This window comes from Betta splendens, chromosome 2 (genome assembly GCF_900634795.4).
Source record: "Betta splendens chromosome 2, fBetSpl5.4, whole genome shotgun sequence".
Lineage (NCBI taxonomy): Eukaryota > Metazoa > Chordata > Actinopteri > Anabantiformes > Osphronemidae > Betta > Betta splendens.
The window spans coordinates 9,124,121-9,152,084 of record NC_040882.2 but is presented as its reverse complement, the minus strand read 5'-3'; the positions used below and the strand labels follow the sequence as shown (position 1 = coordinate 9,152,084).

Genomic DNA, 27,964 nt, shown 5'->3' with positions numbered 1-27,964 from the left:
AAGAGGAGAATGAAAACTGTTATAAATAAACGAAATGAATTATCAACCCAACCATCTAGGAAATGACAAACTCTATGAAAGTACTTTTTAGTTTGATACTTTTCAGTATGGAAAAGTAGAAACCAAATACAGTTCACTATGGAAATGTTTATGATAATGTCTCCTAATGTTTGCATCTTGTGTAATAACCTTCAAACTACAAAATAAATGGCACAACAATGTAAATTACTTCAGATTTTATTCAATGGAAAAAAAAGACTTCAGGAAAATACAGTAATTCCCATAGTACACACAGATAGGACATAAATTAGAGAGGCATGGCAGAGAGACGCTTGAGAGGAAACATGTCACCTGGCACCTGGGTGGAAGACGATACATCATCCACGCGGCCACGCAGCCAGGGGCACACGGTGCACGATGCAGAGGAATCAGTGAAATCACACTCTTGACTTGTGTAATTTGTAACGTGAACAAAAGTTGATTATTCCTGTACACAAATGTCTAAATGATAGTACAAAAAGGGAATACAAAATACAAAACGGGGGGAAACTGCCCTCAAAATAAACCATAAATATTCATATTGATGCACATTGGTTGAACAAAACAATTGCTTCTGTAAACATTTTCAACATAAGGTGTGCATTACAATTTCAAAACCACTGCAGTCGCATACTTATCTGAAAGGTTACATAATAAAAGTTGCAGAAAACAAGACTAAAAACTAAGTCCGAGTTAAAAAGAAAATGCTGCTTCATTCACGCCGTCTGAAGCGGTTTCGTAACACTGCTATATTAGAACGTGATTCGTTTTTTGTGATTATCGAGAATCATCTCAGTATTGTGTTCTGTGGCATTCCCCATCTTAGACAGTGAAGTGAAGGCACCCTCCTTACTGAGAGCGGCATTGAAGAGTCAAGTTCAGGTGAAGCAAGTAAAGCCTGGCAGATTTGAGTCCCGTTGTCAAGTTTTCTCACACCCGCTCACACACACACACACTCACAAACACTCTCTCTCACTCACACTCACACACAGCTGCAGGATGGATTCCCTATTTCAACAATGAAGTTAAACCTAACGTGAAGTGTCACGGCCTAGTTACGTTGTGTAGTCGTCTCTTCAGCTCAAACTGAACCGGATAAACGGTCTGAAACCCAAAACATCAAAAAGGTCCAATATTGAATTACATGTCTGCTTCAGAATAAAGTGTCCCTATAATACGCAAAGTCCATGTGTCATCGTTCGTCAGAAGACGTTGGCCCAGTCTAGGGCAGCTTTTTAGCACACCATCAAGCTTAAGCCGGTAGTCTGGTGATTTGTGATAAACATCATACATCAGCTGATGAGTATGGATTTCAAAGCTCATTTATGCCACATCTAAGCACGCTGCCTTCATTCCCTTACTCTCACGTCTGCCTGGTCACCTCCATGCTATGTTAATGGCCACCTGCTACTGTACTTCTGCATGTCTAATTCACAGTTTGCGCTAGTCCTACTTATCAGTGATGTTGAAGGAAGAACCCACCTAGAAATCAAACATCATGGGGATGGAGCTCGTATTTCTAGGTCTACTTGTGTGTGTTGTCAATGTGATACCGACCAGTAAAAAATCCTTTAAAGCTCATCCACGGCTTTGTCCTGTGTGTTTATGCTTTATTAATGTACAGCAAGTCATAGAAAATATACAGTGTATGAAACCGGGGCTACATTAGTCGATAACGTCAAATCAAAGCAACATGCTATCGTTAGCAGGGCTACCTCTGCTGGACTCAACCTGACGTGAGGCAATGTGGTTAAAAGTGGAAAGAGTGTCTGTTTAACCCCAGGAAGGTACGAAGCCTACATATGTACACGCCGATGTCCAGTACCCTGTGTTTAATCATACATCAAGAAGGTCCCTTAAAAAATCTTCACTTTGGAGGAGAAGGCAAAAAAGTGAAGACTCAGGCAGATTTACGAGTAAAGCATTGGTAACTGGGGGAAAACTGTGGATGTGATGACTTGCTTGACGTGGGAAACTGTCACGCTGGGGATATGAGTGAATTTTACCTCAACTAAGCACAGCTACTCTCAAGTGTGGCACATACAGTGCAGTATACTTCTATAATAAGAGTAACAGCCGTGTTTAGCCGGTGAGCTTCCCTTCAGATTATACACTTTGTCACATGCTCGGCGTCTCCTCCGTTCACACACAAAACAGGATGCAGAGTTTTACTATGACACATAATTATCATCGACAGGCAACAGATCCCACGACCCCCTGCAGGACGAGGAGGAGGGGATTGGCTCAAAGGTTGGTCATGAGGGCGTGGTGAGAAAGGCTCAGAGGATTTCTGTCGCTGTAGTATACGTTATTAGTATTCTCAGTGAACTGTGACAGAACCCAGCTCCCTGCCTCCAAGTACACACCCATCCCTCGCTTACTTCATCATTACAGTCCGATCTGTGGTTTCGTTTGCCCGGGCAGGTGAGAGGAAGCTGTTATTGTCGTCATCATAGTTGTTCATAGTCACAGTCGTGGCATTTTGGTCACTGCTTAGGTCTGGTCATCAGGTTTGGGAGCGGCAGGACGTCGGCTACCAGCTCATGAGGGAGGTGCGCCCCAGGGTCATGAAGTACACCTGGCTGGCACCTCCAGCTCGCACAGATGCAAAGAAAACCTGAGAGATTTCAAGATAATATATGAAATAAATGCACAGAGGAAATACAATTTTTAAAAAAAGAGGCTGAAAATGCAGATTCTCACCTTATCATTCCTCTCGCAAAGGAACTTGAGTCTCTGAGCTCTCTTGTGCATGAAGACGCCGTCCAAGTGTCCCGTCTCCACAGAGCGGATCTCTATGGCCTTCTCACCCCAGCCCATGATCTGGTTTGACCTAATGTAGGCTACACACACACACACACAAACACATACACAGATGACAGTGTGTATCACTGGTGTGTTGCACACATTAAACGACAGTCCTGCTGAGTTGATTACCCACTTACCCACTGAAGTTGGCATCTCTCCCCACTGCAGCACCACGTCCTTCGTGATGCGACCGTAGGTGTTGACATAGACGCCCTCGTCCTCATAACACACCAGCAGCTCAATGCCGTCCGTGTTGGGCAGGATGATGATGGCGTGGCACTGAATGCTGGTCTGGATCTGAAGAAGTGGACGGACGCACAATTAGTAGACAGAAGAGGACAGAACAAAGCGGGGAGCGATTCAACGCTCTGCTGAGCTCTTACATGCGTGGGCAGGTAGATGTCGTAGACAGCACCAGAGTCCACGTCCACAGCATGGAAGCCTGAGCAGGAGCCATAGATGACCTTTAACCTCTGTCCTTCCTCCACGGTCAGGTCCACCAGCAGAGGTTTGTGCACCAGGTCACCGAAAGACTGAAACACGGGTCAAGCAGATGGAGTGGAACAGTAACATTTGCACCCCCCCCCCTCAAGCTAAAGCAGCTCTTACCTTAAAGGCCATAAATTTGTGGTAGGGTTTGGGTGCCCAAGCATACACCTCCACAGAGTTCTTCAAGGCCAGCACCAGGAACTTAATCCTCTCGTACTTTACTGGAATCAAAGGGGGAAGTGAGTCATCTCAGATCACCCTAATACTGCAGGGCGCAGTTTAACTATTTGTTCAGTCTGGAACGTACCGACTTTGTAGTGAACGCAGCCCTCCAGGTCGCCCACGTTAACCCAGCCCTGCTTCTTCTCCACCTCAGGGTCGTTGTGCAAAATCTTGTTTCTGAGCCACGACAAGTAATACACTCGCAGTTTGTTCTTTTTACCTGCAAGAGGAGGAGCCGCCCGTCACAAAGGTGCACTGCACAAAGATAAGAACAAAAACCTTACAACTGGTTTTCGTTTTGCTCTGGTGTACCTGATATAGTGACCAGGACATTGAGTCCCTCCAGGACGTCCATCTGTTGGATGCGTCTTCGGTTAATAAGGGGGTAGACCTTTCCCTGACCACTTCGGTCCAGCAGCATCAGACCACTCTCTGTCCCCACCAGCAGGTTCACCCCTGGAATCATCACAGGCAAACATGAACATGAACAACACTCTGGATTCAACTGGCCACAGCACCCTACAAGCGCTTGCATGCAACGATATCAACGTTAACGTACCCCAGAGCGCAGCACACAGGATCTCAGAGTTGAACCGCTTCTTGTACTTGCGAATCTCTGGAGTGTCGCTCGGTGGGCGCGTGTTGACTGGGTTGACGTTGACCACGGAGCCTTTACGGGACGGATCGACCCTCAGCGGGTCTGCAAGTCGCCCATCCTGCCCAAATCCAGCTGGAGGGAGAAAAACAAAGACCAGTCAGGCTGGTAAGTCACCATACTGTCAAACTAACAACCAAACATCTCCTTTGTTTTTATCTTTGTGATTTATCTTTCTTGAGTAGGCTGACATCATCTTTCAACCTATTATGTAAATTGAGTGCTGCACATGCCTTTTTCCTTTCCTTTATTGCCTTCCCTCAGGCATTAACTTACCCATGTTGTTGAGAGAGCTGCCACTGGATGGGGAGATCTGGAGGAGGCGCGGGTCAATGAACGGAGTAAAGGATGAGGATGACTTGTGTTTGGAAATGGAGTTGGTCTCTGACTGGGACTGGAAGAGAATTAATACAATTTGTTTCTAAATAATGGAGTACAATGAAAACAGATCTGTGGCACTGTCATAATTCCAAATGCCCGATTTTTTTATTTAATTCTTTGTTTTAAGACTAACATTTGTTACACGTTTGCCACTTTGCTGTTGATTCAAACTACAATAACCATCAGCCTTCAGGCGGCCTATAAAACAATTATTGGGTGGATTATTCTGCACAAACAAATGGAAATACAAAACTGGCAAATTACTTCCAACTCCACAGAAGCAGATGGCATGCAATAAAGTTAGTTGTTTATTTTGTAGGCGACAAAACAACATGAGATACAAGATGTAATCCAAAGAAGAAGAGGTTTTTATTTCAACACCAAAGATGTGGAACACAGTTATTAAGAATAATAATATAAGAAGCAGGAATCTGTAATAACACACGAAAATCGGTTAAACACTAAACCCCTACAAGCCATCGTGTCAATGCGTGTCAATGCCCAGACATGCCATCACCCATCACTAAAGTGACAATGTGCTACTTAGGATTTGCAGATCACCCCAAGAAGCTCAAGTTTTAGTTTCGTCCATGCCATGAAAGGGTTCCACCACCGGGAGTTGGTGGCGACACAGTGCATTTGCAGTGAATTGCGAGAGGGAAAAGAGCAGAGCCCCCGAAGATTCAAACCAGGTGTCAGCCAAGCCAGAAGGGGGCAGAGAGGAGCGAGCGTGAAGCCAGGCGGTCACACAGAGGAGCTCAGACCCAACAATCAGGGATTGGATGGAGGCGTATGAACAGACTTTGATGAATAATCCTGAGTCAGAGAACATCTGCAAATGTTTGTTTTATCTACCTTTACAGCTCAGGAGACAAGCTGAGTGAGCTAAAGTGATATTGAAATCATGAACCATGTTAGTTTTAACTTTAATAAAACAAATATTTGCAGCATGTCTAAGCCTGTACACTGCTCCCATCCATTCCCCTGAGGTTGGTCCCGCTGAGGTGAGGGTGACATACCTCTATGGCAATGAGTTTGTCCAGGGAGTTCTGTGGGGATACGGCAGGACTGGCATGGCTAGATGAAGAGGGGAGGGAGGAAGAAGAGGAGGAGGAGGAAGGGATGGTCGTGGAGGAGGAGGAGGGGGGGTGATGGCTCTGCTGGATAAGGTCTGGCAGGTGATGTATGCGGCCTGAAAAGCCATTTTTCTCTGGCAGGCTGTAGATGGGGGGCTGGGGCTGACCGAAGCCAGCCGAGGAAGAGGATGAGGATGAGAGACTGACCAACCGCTTTATGTCAATGGTGCTCTGGAAGCAAGAACAGGCGCACACGTGGGCTGGAGCAACAGGTGGAGCGAAGGAGCAGCTGCTTGCGTGGCTGCTAATCGGCAGCCTCTTTCAATTCATCGTTGAAGACCACCACTGATTGCCTAATGTCTAATAATCTGACTTAATAGCTTCTTCATTGGTGCATGTAAAATGTGAGGCAACATTAAAAAATTAAACAAGGATGGGTATAAGGACCCCGAAAATAAAAGAGCGCATAGACTGAATTAACACTGAACACAAACAAAAAGGAGGTTTCTATCAACAATAAGCAAATGTATGTTTTTGCGGGAACTTTGAATGTTCGGATTCCTGCGCCCATGTCCTACCTGTCTAATGACCAGGGTGCCATCCTTCGAAGGTGTCGAGGCTTGGTCGCTTTCCGAGTCCTCAACCAGCATGGTCTTGGCAGATTCTGTCTCCCCGTTACTTAGCCTCCTGCAGAAGCCACAGGGATTGTTGATGGTTGCAACAACATTAACAGTCATGTAGCCGGCTTATGCAACACTTCGTACAGAGTTTCAACATCAAACACGAGGAGGAGGCAACAGACATCACAACACCGTTCCACTTACCCAGCCCTGGAGTCCTCGGTTCCTGAAGTGGACTCGTCCCCAGCCTCCTGGTCCACCTCCTCATCGTCCTCCTCGTCAGTGGTGCCCGATTCCTCGCTTGAGGAGGAGTACTCGATGACCTTATGTGGAGGTCGCACGTCGTCTACCGCACGGAGCTCCTTGGCCAGAGCAGTCAGGTCCTGGAAGGAACGGTCAAGTTTTAGAAGGACAAAATCAAGATGTTAACAAAGCTCAGTTTGCCTAGAATAGGTTTAGAAACGTTCTCATATTCTAGACAATCAGAGCATTCAGGGCCCTAGGATACAGGTCCCAGTTCAACATCAAAATTCAAATAACCCAGTGAGGAATCGTTCTTTTGCAATCGTTACACTATGCTGCCACACACTGTTCTTCGTAATGTCTGCAGTCTTGTAAGGTTAGTGACAAGCAACACAGGGAGGAGTTCCATCACTTCACTGAAATGTTCAACAAAGCAAATGGGCCACAGTTTATCAAACAGCAAAGCCAGGTGAGATTAGGGCGAATTCTGACATGTACAGGGAGAGTGTGTTTGCATTCTAATGTGGTCGCATTCAAATCCAGGCTGAAGGAAGCTGCTGAGGGTTAACCCTTCTTGTGCCGCTCCTTTTGTTGATGACAAACAACAAATTCAGAAAGAACCATGCAGGCATATGGAAAGATGCCAGCAGGAGACAAACACATCACAGGCAGAAGGAGGTGTAACCAGACACAACTACAGTGAGTTACTGCATTAATCACAAACCTGTATCACATAATGCAGTGAGGGGGGGTAATGGTGCAAGCATAGCAGAGGTGTAATTATGTAATCTCATTTAATAGGCTTACCACATCACCCTAAGAGGTTCCCCAACAATTACGACCCATTGGATTCATGAGAGGTTGCACACACCAGGTGGTGAAAAAATTAGTATCAGAGGATTGAAAAAACACACAAATAGAGAAAAGATTCCGCCCATTTAGCATCAAGAAAAGTTCAATCAGCACTTGTGAACTTACAGCTGGTCGAGTGGGCCTGGCGAGGTTCTTTTCATCCTGTTTTTTGGTAACGTTCTCGGGCCGCTGGAGAGGGGATCCTTCAGATTTAGAGGAAGCTTGGAGAGAACAAAAGGAAAGTAGCGTTGGGGGGGGGGGACAGAAATGAGCAAAAAAAAGCTTCCTTCTGAAAAGATCCTCAACTGCACAATGGCAGCGTAGTGTCCAATGGTGTTATTAGAGTAATACACATAATGTACTAATACGCTGTTAGAGGAGTTGGTGTAATGAGGCCGAGTGCAGTACCAGGAGACTCACAGCGTGGCCTGAAGCGGTCCCCAGAACCGGCCTGTGAGCTGGAGTTGGAGGAGCCAGAGGAGCTGCCGCTGCCTGGCCGAGGCTGCAGCTTCTCCACCCGGTCCCACAGCGGACGCTGGTCCAAGTTACTGTCACAAGGCAAACATCACACTAATTACCCACAACAGCAACACTTAGCTCTTCATTTGTGTTTTTTTCAAATCCTTTCAATACTGACATTTTACAAAGATGCTTCCCACAGCTCTTTACTCACCTGCTAGCATTCCTTTGTCCTCCCTGGTTGCTGGGCTGCGATGGCAGAGGGGACTCGCGACGTGACAGCACTGGAGACCGGGATGTTGTCCTAACTGGCACCTGGAGGAGACGCATAGGCTCTCACACAATGCCATCTATATTTGAATTAAAGCCTACTGGATACCATCCAGAGTCATACCTAAAGACACACTTCCACATTGAACTGTTATTAAATCATCAGCATTTGTTATAAATTACATTTCAGGTACAAAAGTTTGCTGAATATTGATTGATTGATTATTATTAAAGCCTTAATTAGTTCATTATTGTAACAGTGGTGAATTATGAGACTGGTCACAAAAGGGCAGAAGTAGTAGACAGGTGGTGAGTGAAGTAACTGGCATGAGATCAATGAAAAGTTTGGGGGAGTATACAAGATCTGGGAGAGGGTGGCCATCATCAACGTCATACCTTGGGAGGCACCTCTTCATTGATGGCCTGGTGCTCAGCCCTAGTCTGGGCCTGAGGGTGGTGTAGGGGAGGATGGGGCTGTGGGTCAGTGCGTGCAGGTGATGGGTGGTGATGGTGATGGTGGGGGTCCTGGGAACGCAGGTGGAGTTGTGCAAAGCTAGTGGTCACGCCGCCGGGCTCACTGAAGGACTGGGAGCGGGAGACCACGGGTGGAGGAGGAGGAGGAGGAGAGGGGGCGGCGCTGTTGCTGCTCTTTAGAGCAGCCAAGTGGGACCACTGGACCTTTTGGAGCGAGGTAGGAGGAGGAGACAAGAGGAGGAAGAAGGGAGGTGAAACAAACAGACAACACAGGTGAGACACAAGGGAAGATGCAAGTGGCCTTTCACATACATGTGCTGAGATATATACACAAACACATGCATACACACAACATGACAGACGTGTGTTTAACTGGGCTTTAAAGAGCACATGCTAGAGAATAGAGACAATTACCACTCTCATGAGATTGTTACTCTTAAAAGGGCATCATCATTCATCCAGGTTATGTTTTTCCCAACGGCTCTGTTTAGTAGACTTGCGTTTTTTATTGACAACATTTTACTTTCTATCCAATAGTCTTCTTGCTTAGACCAGTTGCTCATTATAAAGATTATATAAATGTAATATTGTGCTAATTTGTGGTTTATATTGATGCATACATTTTGTAAACTCATTTCATTTTTATGCAGAGCTTTTTTTTATTATTACCCTGCATTCTTTTAAATCCTTCAATTACAGATCTTTTAAAAAAATGCAGGTAGTTATGTAGAATAAGGTTTTCCTCATTTTGTAAAGATGAAGTGCTTTTGTATACATCTCTTTGGTCAAACATAAGGCTCATTTGAAAATAAATAAAATAAATTTGTAGATGCCATATTTCATGTATGTAGAAAAAAAATAGTCATCTTCCATCCGCATCCAAAGAGAGATATAGGCTAAAACACGTGTTCAAGAGTTAAACACCACCGTAGATTTTCGTGTTGTCAAACAGCAAAGTAACAGTGAGGAGGGAACGAAGCAACAGCAGAAAAGTGAAAATTATTAGTGAGGAAGCACCTGAGGCTCCATGGGCCGGTGCATGGCAGCAGCCTCTGAGGAGGAGCCACCGTTGGAGAATGATTCAGAGGAGCGGGGAGGCAGAGGTGGCTGCTTGGGAGGAGGGGCGGTCTGAGGAGAACCCTGGATGTTCTTACGGTAGCGCTCATCAGCCTGAGTCAGGGACAAGACAAAAAGATGGAATTAATGTTCAGGAGAAATGTTTTAATGACCGAAATATAACTAAAATAAAGTCGCAGGGAACCACTTGTGAAGTACCAAAACAGCATTTCATTTAGAACGGTTCCCATCTCCATGTGACTTCTGACATTACAGCCCCTTTTCATGTGGCCGACAAGGACAACCAGTGAAAATACTGAACATGCTTTAAGCCCATTTGACGCAGCCATACAGACACATCCCTGAATGTAATGGAAGAAAAGATCATTGTTAATAACACAGTACAGCTCCGTTGATGAAGTGACAAACCGCTTAGGTGTTCTGCATGTTAGTTTGGGCCTCAGCCATCCACATGCAATGGCCCACGCCACACACACACAGTCAAAACAGCCATAATGTAGGATTTCACAGGTTGATCCAAGATAAAACTCCCATCACTGGTGAAGGAAGCAGCCATCCTGACAAACTATGAATGAAGTCTATTGCTACGAGTAAACAGAAGAACCTTACTTATTGTTCCAAACCAACATTCTGGACTAAAGAAAACCCCTGTGTCATCAGAATTACTGAAGCTGTGTAAAGACAAGCAGAAGGAAGGTAGAGAAAGCAGGCAGAGGAGCAGGCGGCGCTGAGGAGGACGTTCACCTCTCCGATAGGCTGAGGAGGATGACTGACAGACACAGCAGGCCTATTGAGGTCCAATGGTTCTGCCTGGGAGGTTTTAGAGTCACTGAGGGTTTCAGGCTGAGGGGGGCTAGGGGAATTAGTGAGCTGGCTCGGACAGGTTTCATCAGAGTCAGTCTTCTGTGGCACAGCTGCCTGGGATTTAACGTTGTCTGAGGGGAATGTCTGAGAGGCTCCGGAGGACTCGTGGGAGCCTTTGGCCACAGAAACAACACTGTCAAGAACCTGAGCATGCGGGGTTGCCGTAATGGCTCTGTCAGGGGGCAGGGCGGAGGTCTGCGGGGGTTTGCTATGGTCTGAGGGGACTTTGGTCCTGTCTCCAGGCTGCTGCTTGGATTCATGCTGGAGCGACAGCAGGTAGGCCTGCTCCTGCTGCAGGCGCTGATGGAGTCGCTCTGCCTTGCGCTGCTCCTCGAGCTCCCGCCACTTGAACTCCTATTGCAGAGTGTGGGGTTGATTCAAGGTGGTGAGAAGTGTCGGCAGGATAAACTCAGGCTGACTTTTATCGTTTAAAGCCTTTAAACATGGTTCAGCAGTGTTTCCTTGGCAGTGCGTTTTGAACCTTTGATCATGAGCACGCTTTTCTAAATTTCATTACTAACATAAAATATAATGAAAATGTAGAAACAATGTAATAAAACAAATGAATCCAAATGGAAAATGTACAAAACAATAATTCATATTATAATACTAATACTATATCATTTCAAAGCATCAAAGTATTTCAGCAAAACACATCATGGTTTGAAATGAAGCCTCCTTTAGTGCTTGGGTGAACAGGTTACTGTGATGTCAAACAATGTGCTGTATTTTAATGTAACAACTGTACGACGTCCTGCTGAGATGAGAGAAAGACATTGTTCTGAGCCTGAGGCTAAATGTGTGTACTTGACTGACCAGCAGCATGGCCTGTTCACGGAGGAGCTGCTCCTGCAGCATCTCCAGGTGTCTCTGCTCCTCTTCCAGCTGACGCCTGATGTACTCCTGTCAATCAGACAGCTGTAAATGTAATCTACATGCCTTATCTCTTTAGTCATAACTGGCTAGGACATCTTGGCAACACAGACGAATGAGTGCATTTATTTAAGCAGACCTGTTCGCGGTCGTTCCTCCTCTTCTCATCCTCGGCCCGCCGACGCTCCTCCTCCTCTTTACGTCTACGATCCATCTCTTCGATTCGCCTCTTCTCCTCTTGCTCGCGGCGACGCTGCTCGCGCTCCTGTTGCCTCCTCATCTCGCGTTCTCGCCGCTGTTGCTATTGGAACCGTGAGCGGCAATTCGCAGCAGTCAATCTTATAAGTCCGACTGGGAGATCTGTGACCAAGCAAAACACAAAGAATCATCTTACCTCCTCCAGCCGCCTCCTCTGCTCCTTTTGCTGCTCAATGCGTTTCTGCCTCTCGGCCAGTAGTTGACGCTTGTACTCCTCCTGCTCCCGGAGCTGCTGCTCCTGGAGGAGCTGCTGCCGACGGAGTGCCTCAGATCGCTCCTTGTTCTCCTGCTGCAGGCGGATGAAATCGCGGCGCAGAGTTGACTCACCTGGCACGTTGACAATGGAGCTGGATGGCAGGAGAAAATTGTAAAGATGATTAGACTGGGATTCATTTAAGACATTTCCTGTGGTGTGTGGTCACACCTGAGATGTACATCATAATACCTGGGCTCTCCCTCCTGCTCTGGGGGATCCTCTTCCTCCTCCTCACTACCGCTGTACTCATACTCTGTCTCATCTGTATATAGAAAGATGAATAGGGCTCAGAATCACACATCATATTTTACCTACGAGTATCTATTGTAGACTTCACATTTACTGTAACAAAAAACACATTATCAGATGAAGAAACAGACACACACACCTTTCTCTCCCCTCTTCTTCTTGGTCCGGTCGATGTGGTCTTTGAGCTGTATGCGGACTTGCCTTTCGTTGGGCTGATCCCGGATGAAAGGATGTTTCAGCAGCTGCTCTGTTGGGGGTCGCTGTGTGTAGTTCTTCACCAAGCTGCTCTCAATAAAGCTGAAAAACTTTTTGGACCTATGGGAATGAAAGAGAACGGAGACTGAGAGCATGATATATAAAAGTCAGTGGGAGCCAGATAAACTGTTGGGCCACACACGGAGGGCACAGCCAAGGACATTTGTGGAAACAATTTCTGAGTCCATCAGTACTACCAAGACTTCCTAACAGCCTCTGGTTCCTCAGCTGCTTGTAGACAGGCAGTATTGAACCAAATCACATCACATTATCAAAGAGAAGCCATGAAATATGAGCCACAGCTCAATTAAATTGTCATCACCGTAGCACCTGCTGCCAATAACCGCTCCCTGCTAATTAAACAAGTGAAATGGTGAAAATTGTGAAATCTATGCATTGCTTTGACATTAATCTATAATTTTGAAGGAACCATTGTTTAATACGAGACCCTGTAATGATAAATGTTTCTATCGTTGTGTTTAAGAAAAGAGAAGATTCATATTCGTTCTACAGAAAAAAAAAAGAGGCTTGACTTGGTGCGTGTCCAGCACAGGCCTGCACTACATGCCAGGAGGGGCTGGGCCTGCCAGAGCAGGTGTACCACAGATGTTGAGCTTGACAGTAAAACACAGAGGACAAGGCAGAGCTCTGGATGCAGTCCTCTGTGACTGTCTGATCCAAAGTCAGCTATCAAACCAAGGGGTGCCATAGAGAATGCATGAGGAGGCCAAGCAGGAAATCTAAAGATAAAATATTTGACTGACTCAGATGTGCACATTTGTTGATGTTACTCACCATTTTTTGGACTTGAGCCTTGGAGGAGGGTTTCTTGGAATGAGGAAGAGCGCACGCATTGGGTGCATGTCGCAAAGTGCTGAAAGAAGATCCAAACACAGCATCAGTTCCGTCTTTCACATTCTTGCTGATAGATAAGACTAATATACACTGGGACTTACGTGGTGCTCCTTCGGCCATCTCAATAGCTGTGATACCACAAGACCATAAATCACTCTGCAAAAGAACATGACACCCTTTAACCAAAACACGAGCACGACCTTAGGCAAATCAGGGCGTTCGCAGGTCCAATGCAACTGCTAAAGTGACTTCTGTGCAGGCTCTTACTCTGTAATCGTATGTAGCATCTGGGTTCTCGTCACAAGCAATGACCTCAGGGGCCATCCAGTAAGGAGTGCCAATAAAGGTATTTCTCCTCCCCACTGTTCGATCCAACTGAGCACTGACCCCAAAGTCCACTGGAGAAAAATTAGATACCCATAGTTAACATTGTAGTTGGTATGCTTTATTCCAGTTTAAGTTAATTTTATTAGAAACTTAATGTGCTCGCCTAGTTTGACTTCTGCATTTTCAGTGAGCAGGACATTCTGGCCCTTAATGTCACGGTGGATGACGTGATGGGCATGTAAGTGGGCCAAACCCTAAGGATGAAAAGGAGAGAAACACAGAACATGAGTGACTGAGGAGGAAAAAAGGAGGAGCAGAGAGGAGAGGAGAAAAAGCTCACTCTGAGAATCTCTCTAGAGATGTAGGCGATCCAGTCTTCCTTCAGCTGGTTCCCTTTGGTGTTCTTCACCAGGTCTGTGATCGAACCAGCGCCACAGAACTCCATCACCAACTACACAACAGACACAAATGAAAGACAGCATAAAAAATTAAACAACCTAGAACAAGAGAACAGGAGAAGTAAAAGCATACCCCCACACCGTTAATCTCCTGAACAGATTTAAAGGACTTACCCATAGCTGGTCATCATGTCCCGGGGGGCTCTTCTTAATGAAAGCACCGTAGTAGGTGGCTATGTTTCTGTGGTGAGAGTATTTCTTCAGCATATTGATCTCCAGTTTAATTTCCTCCTCCTCATCCTACAAAAGAAAAACATAGGTTGTAGTGTCATCTGGAAAAAGGCTGTGATGAAAAACGTTTGTCGTCGAGAGACATTTTACTTTCAAATCTAAGCCAAGTCGCTTCCATTTTTAGGGTCAAGCTAGGTGATTTCAGTGCAGACACGACCTTATTCATGCAAAAGAATATAGAACAATAGACTGAGTCTTATTAACTGGCGACGGTTTCTCCTTTGTTTAGGGATTAATGCTAGATGAGTGGGTCTCATTGTGATTTCATGTATATATTCTTATTGATATCTTGCATTAGTATACACAAGCTTCATCAAAGCTCTTACAGATATTAGTAATTGCAGTGTATATTTTCCTGATTAGAGATGGAAGGACGCCTCTGAAAAACAATGCACATAAAAAAGCACCATACTAAACGTATGATCTCTTAATGTATGGTAAAGTCAGTCAGTAGTTAATGAATGCCTTTAACAATCCAGTTCCATCTAAATATAGACAACATGTAATTGCACCATGTAATAATGAACAGCATCAATGACATCAGAGGGTTTGTCTCATTTCAAAACCAATAAATCAATGCCAGATGTGGTGTTTAATCTCAGTTGGATATGGATTTTGTTGCAAGTAACAGAGGTGAACCTGCCCAGTTTCCCCATCTTCATTAAAGGTCAAAGGTAGCTGCGGCGCTAACTCCCTGCTTGCACACCGCAGCAACCTGACGATGATTGCCAGCGACACGCTAATTGAACACATGCCGGGACCGCCTGCCAGCAGATTGCTTCACTGCTACGCTGCCTCTCCTACACCAGGTACAGCTGAAGAGCCGCAGATGCACAACGTCATCACTGCAGACCAGTGTTTGTGGTTTTAATCTTTATTTTAATACTGACTCTGCAGGCTGCACAGCACCAAAAGACATGGAAGTGAAAAATACATGGAAGTGTGGCTGCATGTTAGCACAGTGTTTACTGTGCTATGCATCACCTGGAGCAAAATGGCAGTTGGCCGTGGAGGCGGCCATGCTGCCGCTGCGTGACTGCGTTTGAGTTGACGTAAGCCTTTCTGGTGCGCACGCCACCCCACCAACTCTCCCTCCCCCACCTAGACCCTTTCTGCTGTGCAGCTGTGGGATTATCACACTCCTGGCTGTGAATGCCCCCTGCCACAAGTCACATGGTGGTGGTGGGGGGGCAGACACAATCATATGGTGAAGAGTGTCAGAGACACAAGGGGAGACAAAGGGAGGATTGGAGCTTTGGCCAACTGATAGGACAGACGATATGAAACCAAACAAGTATGTTCACAAATAATACACATTTAAAGCGATTATTAGTCTTTCTATAATACAAATTCACGTACGAAATCTGAAAATGAACTCTAAGAAGATACTAAAACAAAATCAAAACACCAAAGTCACTGGCTGTCATTACGCCATAAAAAAAAAAAAAAGGTTTGTTTGTCTTTGTGTGTCCGCTCACATTATAGGTTTAGCTCAAAGTGAAAGCTGTGCAATAGAGCTGGAGCACAAGAAAACCACAATTCAAAACAATGGCAGTATGTTTAGGAAGTCTTTAAATGGTCCCTACCAAACCACAAAAGCCAGGCCGAGCCTTTAACAGATTGTAAGGACGTAGCACATGGCACATACTCTAGAAGATTGGACGATGTTTTCATATAACATAAAATAGAGGCGCAAAAGAGAAAGGCATCCATTTTAGCTTCAGGCCTAAATGTCACAGATGAGGAGTGTGGGGATTAGAGAATGTGGAGCGAGGAGGAGAATGTGGGTCTGAGTGACTCTGGACCGGCCAGCGGGCGAGTTTTAAAGCAAAGATGAAGCAGAGAACTAGAAAATGACAGTTAAAACTGAGTAACTGTATGTTTATTTGAGTTTTGTTCCAACATCATGTAACAAAGTGCAGCCACTGGACTGTGTGACATCGACACAACACTAAATTCACCTGGTGAGACAGACCTGCCTGCCAGTAAAACGTGTGACTTTATGGGAAAGGTAATAAATAATGACTCACTCGGCTGTGTACAGCTTTTGAAAATCAGGTTTAGCTGCGGATTCATGTGATGTTATGATAGTTGCCTGGGCCGTTTACTAGCAGAGGCTAGCCCTCCAGACACACACGCACGCACACGCACGCACAGACACACACCTGTCAGTCAGTGTTGTTTACTGATACAGGTGCCCTGGGTGAACTGCATAACCTATTTTCACAGGCTCCTCTATTGGTACAGTTATGAACCTGCCTTACTTGAGGTCAACCCAACAGCAGCACAAACTCCTGTGAGTTCATGTATGCCTACATGACACACCTAGTGTATGTCACACAACAGGAAGCAGTTGCGAAATCTCTTTGTAATGGTCACGATCACAGCTCTGTGTGTTCATGATTCATTATGATGTAGGCGATTGACAGGAGAGGAGTGGCAGTGCATGTCCGGACATGCACTGGCTGCCTCTGGCTAACCGCGAAGGCATATTATAAGTATAAGTGAAGTGACAACTTTGACATTCAGCAGCTTTCTTGTGAATGTCATTACGTTATGAACAATACACAAACTAAGCTCCCACCATCGCCCCCATTCCTGCATCCTTATCATGGCGTGTGGGCGGTTGCCCCCTCTTGGCCTTCATGTCTACTCTGAAACCCTCTGCTTTGTGTGTGTGTTCATGGAGAGTTGTGTGCTTCCCCATCTGCAAACAGGACCTCCCACAGCTGAAGGCAGCCCGCTGGCCGCTAAATGACGCATTTCACTCAAAGCATCCTTTACCCTTTCCCCTGCCAGCAGCAGGGAGAACTCATTACAGGGCAGAGCTTTTTTTCCCCCTCTGGAAACACGAAGCTATTTCATCAGATCTGCTGAAATGTGCGATCCTAATATTTACTAGACAATGCAAGCAAAGAATGAGCTATATCAAAGGGGTAATGTTCCCCCATGAGCTGTGTTTAATGTTCAAGGAACACCATTGTTTAGCTATTCAGCCAACACTTGTTGTCATTACTGATGTCCAATGCAAAGTTCACCCTAAAATAATAAATAGGCCAGACTTACCTCTGTGACGTCCATGACCTTAATGGCCGCCAACTGTCCCGTCTTGACATGTCGTCCCTGTAAAGAAACAAAAAGGCATAAGCTTTCACACCTCATGGCTAATGATTCAGCTGGATGATTATTAAACTATGGAAACTTCAATAATTCATCTTCAGACATTTTAAAGATACAATCAATCACTTTCATGACAACACAGGCAAATCAGCAAAGCCAATGTGTTAGTTACCATCCTGAATGTAATAACTATAATACTTGCTCAACTAACTTAACCACTGCTGCTAGTTCATATTTCACAAATCGGCTAAAATCAACTGTTTATTTCTTCCCAACACTAAATTTCTCAAGACACACATGAATTTACTATATACAGCACAAGCCACAGATGAGTGTATTATTCCCAAGTGATAGAGAGCCAACATTCCCAGACTTGTCTGCACCCCATGACCACTCCTTACATAAACAAGGATTTGAAACAGAGGCCTCCTTCTCAGCCCAAAGTCTCAAAGATAAAACATTTGGGCCAATTTTTGGGAACTGGCTCAAATGGGTACGGGCACTCCCCTTCTTCTCTGGAGCCATACGGCAGTGGTAGTGAGCCTCCATTTGCTGGTCACTGCAGCAGCACATACATCGATCTGCTGTATGAGCGTCCCATCACCAGTGCATACCACAGTCCTCTAATCCTCTCCACTTTGATCCCAGGGGTTGCCACAGTAAACACAGCCATTGAAGCTGACAATATGAAGGTTAGATCCACATGCTTGCTGCTAGCACCCATGAAGCCTGCTTTGTGCACCCCATGTCTCTAAATAAGAACGGACAGTCAGTGAAAAGTGAACTGGCATTCATAAGATTTTTTAGTGTTTTTATTAAATTATATATTCTTCCTCTGTTTGCAATAAAGTAGCCAATTTAAAGATATGTGGGGAGTTTGCTGCTCTGGCCTCAGTCCGGTTGTGACTAACATTGATTAACTTTATACAAACAGAGCATTAAAACAAACATTATGGATAAAGCTTGGTGACTCAAGTCTCAGTCAGTTCACTTGATCACAGTGTCTTTAAAGCAACAGACAGAATAAAAGAAGGAGCCCAATAAGTTGTCCGTTTTTTCATCCAGTATTATAAAATCTACACTATTAAATGCATTGTGAATGTTAAATGATCTGCACTTGCGCAACACTGCAGTTTGTTAGACGTGTAATTTCTGAGAAAGGACGACAAACTGCAAGCTCAATAATCTATAGAACGGATCATTTTGTTCGTAGCTACAAACCAAAACAGTCAACACTGACTCACTGTTGTCACCTTTTCCAGTTTTGACCGGGGGCAATTCTTCATAAATCTCTCAATCCCACACCCATAATGTAGGTGTAGACGTTGCACCTGCACATCCCGACAGGCGTCACACTTGAATGTCAGTATCAGATGACAGGTTTGTCTCTGTGATAATCACTAACGCGCCAACAGAAATTTAAATAGGCCTATAACGCCTATTCTGTCTCTGCTTTAGTAACTCATTTAATGACACAACAGCTCACTTATACAATAACTTGATTGTGAGCCAGAGCTTGTTTTTCATTCCAGAGAACTTCCCAACAATGACATTAAGCTCCTTTTTTAGTTAAATAAACCAAAGCTGTTTAATCTTAATCTACTCACTAATTTAAATTTGACTGCTTTGAGTATGTGTGGGAACCTGAAACCACTTGTGGTTTACTGGTGACTTAACAATGTGGTTTGGATACATGTGGACATTTGTTTTGTTTTGCCATGATTCCACATTTTCAAATTCAAAGAATTTATGGTGTATAAAGTGAAAAGTCTCTCGTCTTATGGGCGGAGATGGGCCACAAGGTTATTGCATGTTGACACTTCAAAATAACATGATTACACAAAGTTAGGATGAGTAATGAAAATTTTTTGGGAATGTTATGATGTAAAGAGCCTAAAAATCTACAATACACTAGGTTATTTTAGCAAAACCTGGCAACAACATCAGACAGAAAGCCAAAGTCAACATCACATCGAGCAGTTTTCTAAGTTGCGTATTCTCGAAGCGACGATAAATTAGGCGCTTGAAAGGCTTCTTTTCTCCATTTATAGATACAGCATTTTACACAGCCAATAAAGCATCTATTAAAATATCTGTAGCTGTAAATCTAGTTTGGACAACAGCAAATCTTGGGGGGATTATTGGCCTGATGCAAACAAGACCTTTGAGCAGAGTATTTACAAAACACAAATATTTTCAATATACTATACAAATTAACCAGCCAATGAAGCACACACACTTTACTGTAGTTTTTTAGTTAGAACTATCGTACAAGATAGTTTGAATCTGTATAATAAAACCCACAAATCACCAGCAGTTCCTGGATTTTTAGTGATGGAAATGTAAAAACTAATTTAAAGCACTTGGCATGGGGTCGTATGAAGAGGGAGGACAGTAAACAGCGACTCTGCTGCTGCTTCCAATTTAAACTTAGCAATAAATATCAAAAACAGAAATATTTAGTTTGTTTACTGGGCGCATCAGCACTGACAGGGCAACATACCCAAAACTTATCTGAGCTTTTAAAATGAATTATTAATCTGTCTCTTTGTAACACCACCACAACATACTCAGGGAAAACATACAAACAAACATCCAAACAGACTTAATCAATAACACAAGTGCTGATGATTAGATTTAGTACATTTTCTTCGGTGACACAGACACAATCACAGGAGGGCTACGGCTGGGCCCTCGCGGGCCCCCTGAAGCAGCCGGCTAGGTGTGGCTGTGGAGGGTTATCTGAGGCACTGAGTTATCACTCAAGCCTCCCTGGCCCCCTCTCCACTCCACTCCTCCATCACAGCTCCTCTTAACCATGGCCAGATGTTCTGCTGGCCTGTCTCCAGTTCAGCACTAAACCACTGAATGACTTACTGCACTTAGAGCCAGAAACAGAGTTAAAATCTGCCCTAAAACAAAATACACTATTTTATGAGGGCTCAATAAACAAAGCTGGTGAGACACTGTTAGAAATTTAATTCAAAGGCTGCTCCATTCACTACTGACATAAGTATATGTAGAACATGAACTTCTTGTGTATTATTTCAGTAGAAACGGTGCCTGTTAAGGAAAATACACCTCATGTGTCCCAGTGTTTCATGGTCCGTGGGATAGAGATTTTGTATTGTACATCCTTTATAAACAGTTGCACAAGATCAGGATTTGGTGAGTCATGTTTTAGGGTGGATGTGCTCAGCAGTATCGTTAGTGGTCCTACCACAGAATAAGTGCGGACAAAGAGGGAGTACCATTTCTCATGCAATTTTCACTGCATCCATGCTACAACACAAAGCACCGCTCCCTCCCTACATTTTCTTGCATTAATGCAGATCAATCACACGCTGCAGCCATTTCTAAAAGCTGGCTGGCGTCCTAAACAGGCCAACATGTGCTGGCGTTGTGGAGCAGAGTGCTGAAACGAAGCGTGGAGGTGCAAAACAAACTGGCCTTGACATTATTAGCTCACATAGCATGGGAAGTAGAAAACAGCTGGAAGCCATGGTCCGGTTCTTCAAAAGGTTACTGATGAGAGTGTGTAGTGATGCGTTAGGTGGTGGAGAAATGGCAATAAGAGATGGATGGACCCCCACCCAGGGTTATATAAAGACCTAAGGTGACATTTGAACTGGCAGGGAGACGAAGAGCAGCTTACAAACTCCAAGTACACTAGAGAAACACAATTCAAGTAGCATGAGTTCAATTCAGGGGCTCTTTCTATGCACAGGCATTACACATCACATAACTGCTGGGCAAAGAAATCATCAATCAGCTACAAACAGCATCACACAGCATCCAGAGCTATGCGTTGCCTCCGCCTTTCTGTGCTTTATCACTTTATGCTGCTGCTGCATACCAGCACACTGACCCAATTCCCACACATGCACATACACAGATCCACTGACTCGGCGTGCCACCATTTTCCGAGATATGTAAGGATGGAAGTGGCAAAGAGGACATGTGACGGTCTTCAGCGAGAGAAATGAGGAGAGGAGCTGGGGCGAGAGCAGTATGAAACAGGAAGAGGAGAATGCACGAGCAAGCACGCAGAGAAAGCTGAACAGGAGGCTGAAATTGTTGATGTGATGGGGCACCTATTGATCATAGTGCAGTAGTTGGCTGTTATAAGGCATTAGAGATTCACAGTGGAGCCTTTCCGCATGACTTGGCAGGAATTAACATTTCAACAGTATTAAAGTGTCAAAATAAAAACAAAAAAGGACAACTTTACTGAGTAGCTAATGGTTTCTCCACTTTAAGCAAATATGCTGAGTTTGACGTATTTCATCCGTATAATACAAGTTACTTGCCGCGCATTTGCTGTAAGAAATTTCTTAGGGTAATTGAGATCTTCGAGAGAGGAGAGCTAAGTAAAAGCAGCAGAGGAAGACAAGTGAAAGGGTGTCTGGTCTGCCAGCGCCTTTGTGTCTCATCTCAACCCCAAAAGGCTCAAATGAGGTGGCTTAATGAGCCACACACACATATACACACATATACACACACACACACACAGACCGACAGACACAGGGAGTTTTGTTCAAACAGCGTAGCCAGTCAGAGGAGGCTGCGAGTCTTGTGACATCCATTAGGGAGAGGGTCACTGTGGGGGAGACTGGGACAAGAGAGATGCATGCTGTGTCAGCTAGAGAGGCTACAAAGAAGAAGAGTGTCTTCTCTCAAAACTCGGGCCTTTGACAGAGTGAGTTAAAAAACGGTTCACACATCAAACCTTGCAACTGTTCAAAAACAGCCTAGTGGGTGAATTAACACGCCTGCTTGCTGAACTAGTGTATCAATTACAGAGAGAGCGAGTCCATGCAGCACAGTGGCTGATGAGTTCAGCATCCACAAACTGCTAGGCCAATCTGCAGCCAGGCTCACGTGTCTTTTATTGCCGGGATAATCATCAATATTACAGCTTTACCAAAGTTCTGCTGTTAATCACAGTGGAAACAAAAAAAATCAATAATCAATTTACACGTCGTGCCAGACTGCTTGCTAGTAATTGTAAAAAGGAGGTGTGAAAAATATATCAGTGTGGTTTTGTGGCTTCCTCCTTCGTTCATAAGCGCCTTCATCTAATTGCCTATAAAAATTTCAAAAGGTCATCTTATAGTTGAAGTGTGACATGTAAAAACATCTCCTTTAGTCCAAGCAAGAGTCTGAAGCCCCTGCATACTCACTCTAAAGCATCAAATCCTCAAACCTGCATGGCAAAGATAAGCAAATGTGTTTTTTTTAACCATTAATAAGAACAAATTAATGTTACATTAATCAAGTGCTTTCACATCTTGTGTTACCTACGAGTTTGATTTTGGCAGATAATCTATGATTATCAATACCCCACAGGCAGCAGTGGCAGGGCCAGTAAGGATAAACTGAAGTCTGACAGAACCTTGCCCCTCATCTGTGGCTAATGTGCCTACAGAGCATCTTCAATCTGCCTCTCCGTGTGAGAACCTTCATCTTACTTGCAGTGGCATGAATAAATCCAGGACCAGCCTGCTTATAAAACCCACAATCCTCCGTTTCAACATCGCTGCACAAACATTCAAAACACCTAGCTGCTTTAACCAGGCACCACTGCCCTGAGGTAGGAGCCCCACTCTCCCAATGCCATATGGCAGTAGTAGGCATTTAACAGGTTGCACAAGCGGTTCTGCGCCTCTTCAGCAGCAGCTCCCACCCCGTGTGCCCGTCAGGCATACAAAGCCCCCCTGAGGACAGAGCTTCTTGTCCTGAAGGCAGGGGCGAGGCTGGCCCCAAGTTTCCAGGAGAAAACAAAGGGAGAAGCTGGAGGACAGGGCTCACATAGGAGGAGCTGCTGAGCTTAAAGCACGACAAGCAAAAAAAACGCTCCTCAATCAGTTTACTAATTGTTGGCTTGTCTTTATATTTGAACACACCCGAAAAAATGTCCAATTAAAAAAAAGCTACTCATAACAAGCCATCCTTTGGCATTTTAACCTAGCTAGTGGTAGTCAGCGAGCCTTGAGCCATTAGGGTCATAAATTCAACTTATCTACTAGATGAACACGCCTGCACGCGAATGGAGCTCGGAGACATGCGGATATGAAAATAGTGGTGGGCACAGCATTGCCACACCCTATGGATGCCTAGGAGGGAGGCAGGTCAGCGGGGGCCCTGATGCCTCAGGCCTGACTATATATGGCTATTCTGTAGAGCGCAGGGAATTCTCCCCTGCATGCCCCGCACGCTATTCAGAAGAATTATGTTTTTCTCCGTGTTATCATTACGCTCTGCTTTTTTTCTTAATCCTATATCCAGAGCAAGGCACCTTAGAGAGTGTCTACAGAGAATAGCTGGTTCAGTGCCAACTGATAAAGACTGAAGGAGGGGGAGAAACTCATAATCGCCCCGTGCACTGCAAGATAAATGCTTTCACAGAGTGTGGATATGAATGCATCGTTTTAAAATAACTAATGACCCTGGAATGAGTTGCGCAAAAGAAACCTAAAGTTTAAACATTGGTATAAATTGTCTTTATGGTCTAGTTTTTAGCAAACCCAGTTCTTCTGTTGATAATCCTGTTTACAGTGGTCACTCTGTATATATGTAAATCTTTCATTACTATAAACCAACTCACTGAAGCTAAAATCACTCAAAACTCTGGCTTTTTCATTAGCTCCAACATTCAGTCATTCTGGCCATCAGTTTAATTCTTGCTATGCTGGGTTTTCTGACATTGCCCCTGGAGAGAGGCCAGATTACAGGCAACGGCAGCGCCAGCAGAACAGCAAGGCTACAAAAACCTTGACATTGCACTTCTGCTCCGGCTGAAATGTGGACTTGCACAAAACACTACGCGGCAGGAAAACCATACAGCGTATCTTATCAGCGGCCAACAGCTGCAGGTGTTCATCACGGCAGGTGGCGCTTGAATGTTTTCATGCGAGAATTACCGGTTTCAATACTGTAACCAAAACAACAATGGTTTATTAGAAAGCTGCTTTGGGAAATATACAATTTACGTGTTTTACAACATTTGCTTAAATTAAAATGGTGTAAAAACATTCTAACGTTATGATTTTTAAAGCGGAGCCGTTTGGAACAAATGGCTTCAAAAGCGATCAGACCGACTAAAAAAAACAGCCACAAACTGTTTCATTTTAAACTGAAGCAAATTCTTAGCATTACCAACATAAAAAAAGTCTCTTCATTATTAATGCTTGATGGAAATCTAAATGTCGTCTACAGTTGATTGATGGTTGCATTATATTTAGTTATACAAAAAAAAGGTAGGAAAAAGAAGTGGAAAAACTGCACCTTTACAGCTGAGTTATGTTGCTAATTTCATACTTGTCAGAGACGAGACATTCAGCTTCCTATAGTGCGCCAACTAACAATAAACAGCCAAAGAGAAACGTGTGAAAGGAATCAAAAGTCACAACAAATCAAAGAAGCCCGGTCACATTGTGTCGGGGGCTTTTTAAACTGTGACCAAGCTCCTGACAAAGCAGAAAAGGCCTCAGAGGGGAGAAGGAACCCCACCCCGTTTTCAGCTGGGGGGCTGTTGTCATTATTCCAGCGGTTGGGGTTTGAAACCCTGCAGACAAACGCCTCCTTTTTGTGGATCCAACTGACCGTCGGGCTGAAGAGACCCCAAAAGAAAAAAAAAGAGTGAGGCCACAAACTCAGCTTTGTGAGAGTGGTGGGCAGGTTCTGTCCCAAACTGGACAGCTGCTCTGCTGCCAGCGGCGGCCGCAGTCATACCCCCCCACCACGGCACATGCTCGCGGGCCGCGGGCCCGTTCGGCTGGCTTACATGACAGGCGACGCACTGATAGGCGGCTGATTGAGGGGAAGCTGCAGGCTGGAGTAAGCCAAGTCTTGCAGGCGATTTCCACTGTGCCTTTGTGTCGACCGCTGGCTAATCTGACAGCCCTCTCTTGTGCGAGCGCCGTTCCTGCGCGGCGGCGCTCGCAAATAGAATTAGCAGTGGACAGCGAGTGGAGCGGCAGATTAAGAGGACAAAAAAAAAAAAAAAAAAAAAAAGAGAGGCAGAAAAGATAATTCTCCGTCCCATACGCCCAACTACAAACCATCTGGTAAGAAGATACCACGCGAGCATCACACTTCCTAATGACACTCATCCTTACACTCGGCCTGTCATTTAGATGGGGCGATCACGTGCACGCGTACGGGTGTGCTCTGTATATCCTGGGAGTTCAGTGCACTGGGGGATTGAATGCAGGTCACTGGAGCACTGTGGGCCATCAGAATTAAATACTCAGCTTAGCTCGCTGCTTAGCGCTCAAGCAAATTGAGTGCTTCTGCTTTCCCTGCTAGCCTATTAGCTGCCTGTTCTGTGCTTTACATACACAGTGGGAATGTCATCTATTAGTGGGCAACAAAATGGAGCCGCTACCGGCTCACTGTTTGCAATAACAACACATCAGCTCAGGACGGGCGGGCGACTCTCCACTATAACCGCCAACACCTTTGAGACTCCAGCACGTGCACGCCGCCGCCTTGGGAGCATCTTTCAACGGCCCCAATGTTACATTTTCCAACAGAGAAACGTGACACCGAGAGCAGATGGCCCCGAGAGTGGGATTCCCAGCCACGGAGCTGGAGGAGCCCCGTTCGAACGGGTTGGGAGAGTCGGCCCGGTTACGAAATGATGAGCGGCAGACAGAGACGTGAGGTCAGCAGGATGAGTCTGGTCCATCCTCGCCTCCCCAGCTACCTTTCTCACGGAAGGGGGGGGGGGGGTGATGTAAGACACCGTGTGATGCATCAGACTGTCTGATTCACTGAACAATTAGGAGCAAATCAGCCAGACTATGAGCAGACTGACACCAAAACAGACCAACATTAATAGGCATAACTCCATTATTACAGCTTTCTGTTCCATTTTACTCCAGTGTCTGTGGTGAGGTCTGGGGGAGACATCACCAACGTGGCTTTTCATTGGGATTTTTTTTTTTTCATACGATCAAAAACAAAGCTGAGTAACAGGAGAAAACACAAAGACTCTGCAGAGCCTCCGGTGTGAAAATAGGACAGGCCGAGGTCTGCGCCTCCACCAACCTTGTATACTTGTCCATAGGTGCCGTTTCCAACCACCTCCACCAATTCGAATATCCCAGCGGGATCCTGGAAGGAAGCAGACAGAAAGGCGTCGCAGGTGAATGAAACGTGCAGGTATAATTCGCCCGTGTCGCGGCCGCGTCGCCCCGGCGTGAGCCAGCTGTTGCGCCCCGGTCTCCCCTTCGTGCCAAAAGCACCTCGAACAAAGGAAAAGCAGACAGTGGCAACACCTCGCTACGGCTCAACGGTCATTCTCGGCGGCGCGGCTCCGCCGAGCAGGGCCACCGCGCGGCCGGACGCCCCCAACCGGCCCGCGTCGGCCCGGGCGAGAGGCGTTTCGTCGAGCGGAGTGGGGTGAAAGTTAGCAAAACAAGCGGGCGGCGCGAGCCGGCGGCTCGGTTCGGCGGCACTCACCCGCAATGAAGCCAAGTCGATGTCTACTAGACTTTTAGCTGGAGAGTCGTTCGCCATCTTTCAACGGGGGAGCCGAGCGTTCCGTCGCGTCTACAAAAGGCGGTTGCTGCTGTATCATGTGCGGGGCCCTCGGCCGGTGGTAGCGATACGAGCCGTCGCCTGGTCCTCTCTGTGGGAGCCGCTCTTCTAGCACCGAACGCCTGGGATGTCGCTACTCCATGTTGAGGTGGCAGCGGCGGACTCCCTGATCGCTCTCTCCCAGCTCGTGCTGCTGGAGTCAAGAGGGCCTGGGAAGTCTGGCTTCCGGCGGGGGGTTTCAACATAAAGGTTCCGATTGTCGACACCGACATAAAAATAAGGGCTACACAGGAAAAAATCACGCGCGATTTAAAATAAGTGCCGAATTTAGAGCCTAATAACTCATTAATTCAAAGTGTATTCCATTAATTGTTTCACGGCTTATAAATGTCAACACTTAATGCCAATACCAGTTCGATCCAAATGTTGCTTAAATGTTCCTATTTCAAACATGCACAACTGCACATTCATACAGACAATAATATAATTATTGCCCTACATATAACTACATACACAAAACAGAAAAATAACACAGTAAAATTAATATAAGCCACTTTTGTAGCTTGATTGATTGATTTTTTGGCAGTGTTTCTTTTATGTTGAAAGTAAATGCGCCTAGTTTCCGCTTTTATCCCCCCTGTTGAAGTCTGACTTGACGCAGTTGTGATTGCAACCTGCACAAACACAGGAAGCCGGTTGGCTTCGCACAAAAAGAAAAGGGCTGAACCTTAACAAATCAAGCTCGGATCCGAGCATGATTTAAGAGCCCTGTCCACACATACACGTCTGACAACTCGTTTGCCTGTTTACCACTTAAAACAATCAGCTGCGATAAACTGCGGACCACGGAGCATCCTTGTGGACATGCGCATGTGAGACTTCAGTGTCAATATTGGAAATCTTGGGTGTGGCAAGTGAGCAATCTCCGAGTGATGCTGTGTATGTTAGTGCAGTGGACTCCACAGGGGAGTCTGGGCGGCAGCATCGGACACAAAGCACTAATGCTC

At 45.4% G+C, this 27,964-nt stretch overlaps 1 protein-coding gene across 8 annotated transcripts; it reads right to left on the bottom strand.

The window, feature by feature from the left end:
- Window positions 1–221: 221 nt before the first annotated feature.
- Window positions 222–27,178, bottom strand: LOC114843225 (mitogen-activated protein kinase kinase kinase kinase 4-like). Of its 8 annotated transcripts, none has more exons than XM_029129585.2 (32): window positions 26,880–27,178; window positions 26,466–26,531; window positions 17,358–17,414; window positions 14,175–14,300; window positions 13,943–14,053; window positions 13,766–13,856; window positions 13,543–13,673; window positions 13,377–13,431; window positions 13,216–13,294; window positions 12,305–12,480; window positions 12,106–12,178; window positions 11,797–12,007; window positions 11,542–11,703; window positions 11,346–11,432; window positions 10,410–10,883; window positions 9,606–9,758; window positions 8,511–8,792; window positions 8,059–8,159; window positions 7,794–7,933; window positions 7,512–7,606; window positions 6,495–6,673; window positions 6,249–6,357; window positions 5,614–5,901; window positions 4,490–4,607; window positions 4,118–4,288; window positions 3,871–4,014; window positions 3,644–3,778; window positions 3,457–3,557; window positions 3,231–3,380; window positions 2,985–3,144; window positions 2,743–2,882; window positions 222–2,656 (listed from the first exon to the last, which is right to left on the bottom strand). In XM_029129585.2, the coding sequence occupies exons 1-32, from the start codon at window positions 26,934–26,936 to the stop codon at window positions 2,573–2,575; spliced, it is 4,506 nt and encodes a 1,501-aa protein (XP_028985418.1). In that variant the 5' UTR covers window positions 26,937–27,178; the 3' UTR covers window positions 222–2,572. The 8 variants fall into 8 exon arrangements, with proteins under 8 accessions (XP_028985418.1, XP_028985427.1, XP_055362780.1 ...); XM_029129594.3 differs by having other exon boundaries at window positions 7,806–7,933; window positions 26,880–27,177; XM_055506805.1 differs by lacking the exon at window positions 5,614–5,901 and having other exon boundaries at window positions 26,880–27,177.
- Between the last annotated feature and the right edge of the window lie 786 nt (window positions 27,179–27,964).

What these genes read in the sequence shown, in the direction of transcription:
- LOC114843225 (XM_029129585.2), bottom strand. Translation starts at nt 26,936, where the DNA reads ATGGCGAACGACTCTCCAGCTAAAAGTCTAGTAGACATCGACTTGGCT. An exon ending in ATGCTACATACGATTACAGA is followed by an intron (nt 13,432 to 13,542) that starts GTAAGAGCCTGC and finishes GTTCTTTTGCAG; the next exon opens with AGTGATTTATGGTCTTGTGG. An exon ending in GCCACGCTGTGAGTCTCCTG is followed by an intron (nt 7,607 to 7,793) that starts GTACTGCACTCG and finishes GTTCTCTCCAAG; the next exon opens with CTTCCTCTAAATCTGAAGGA.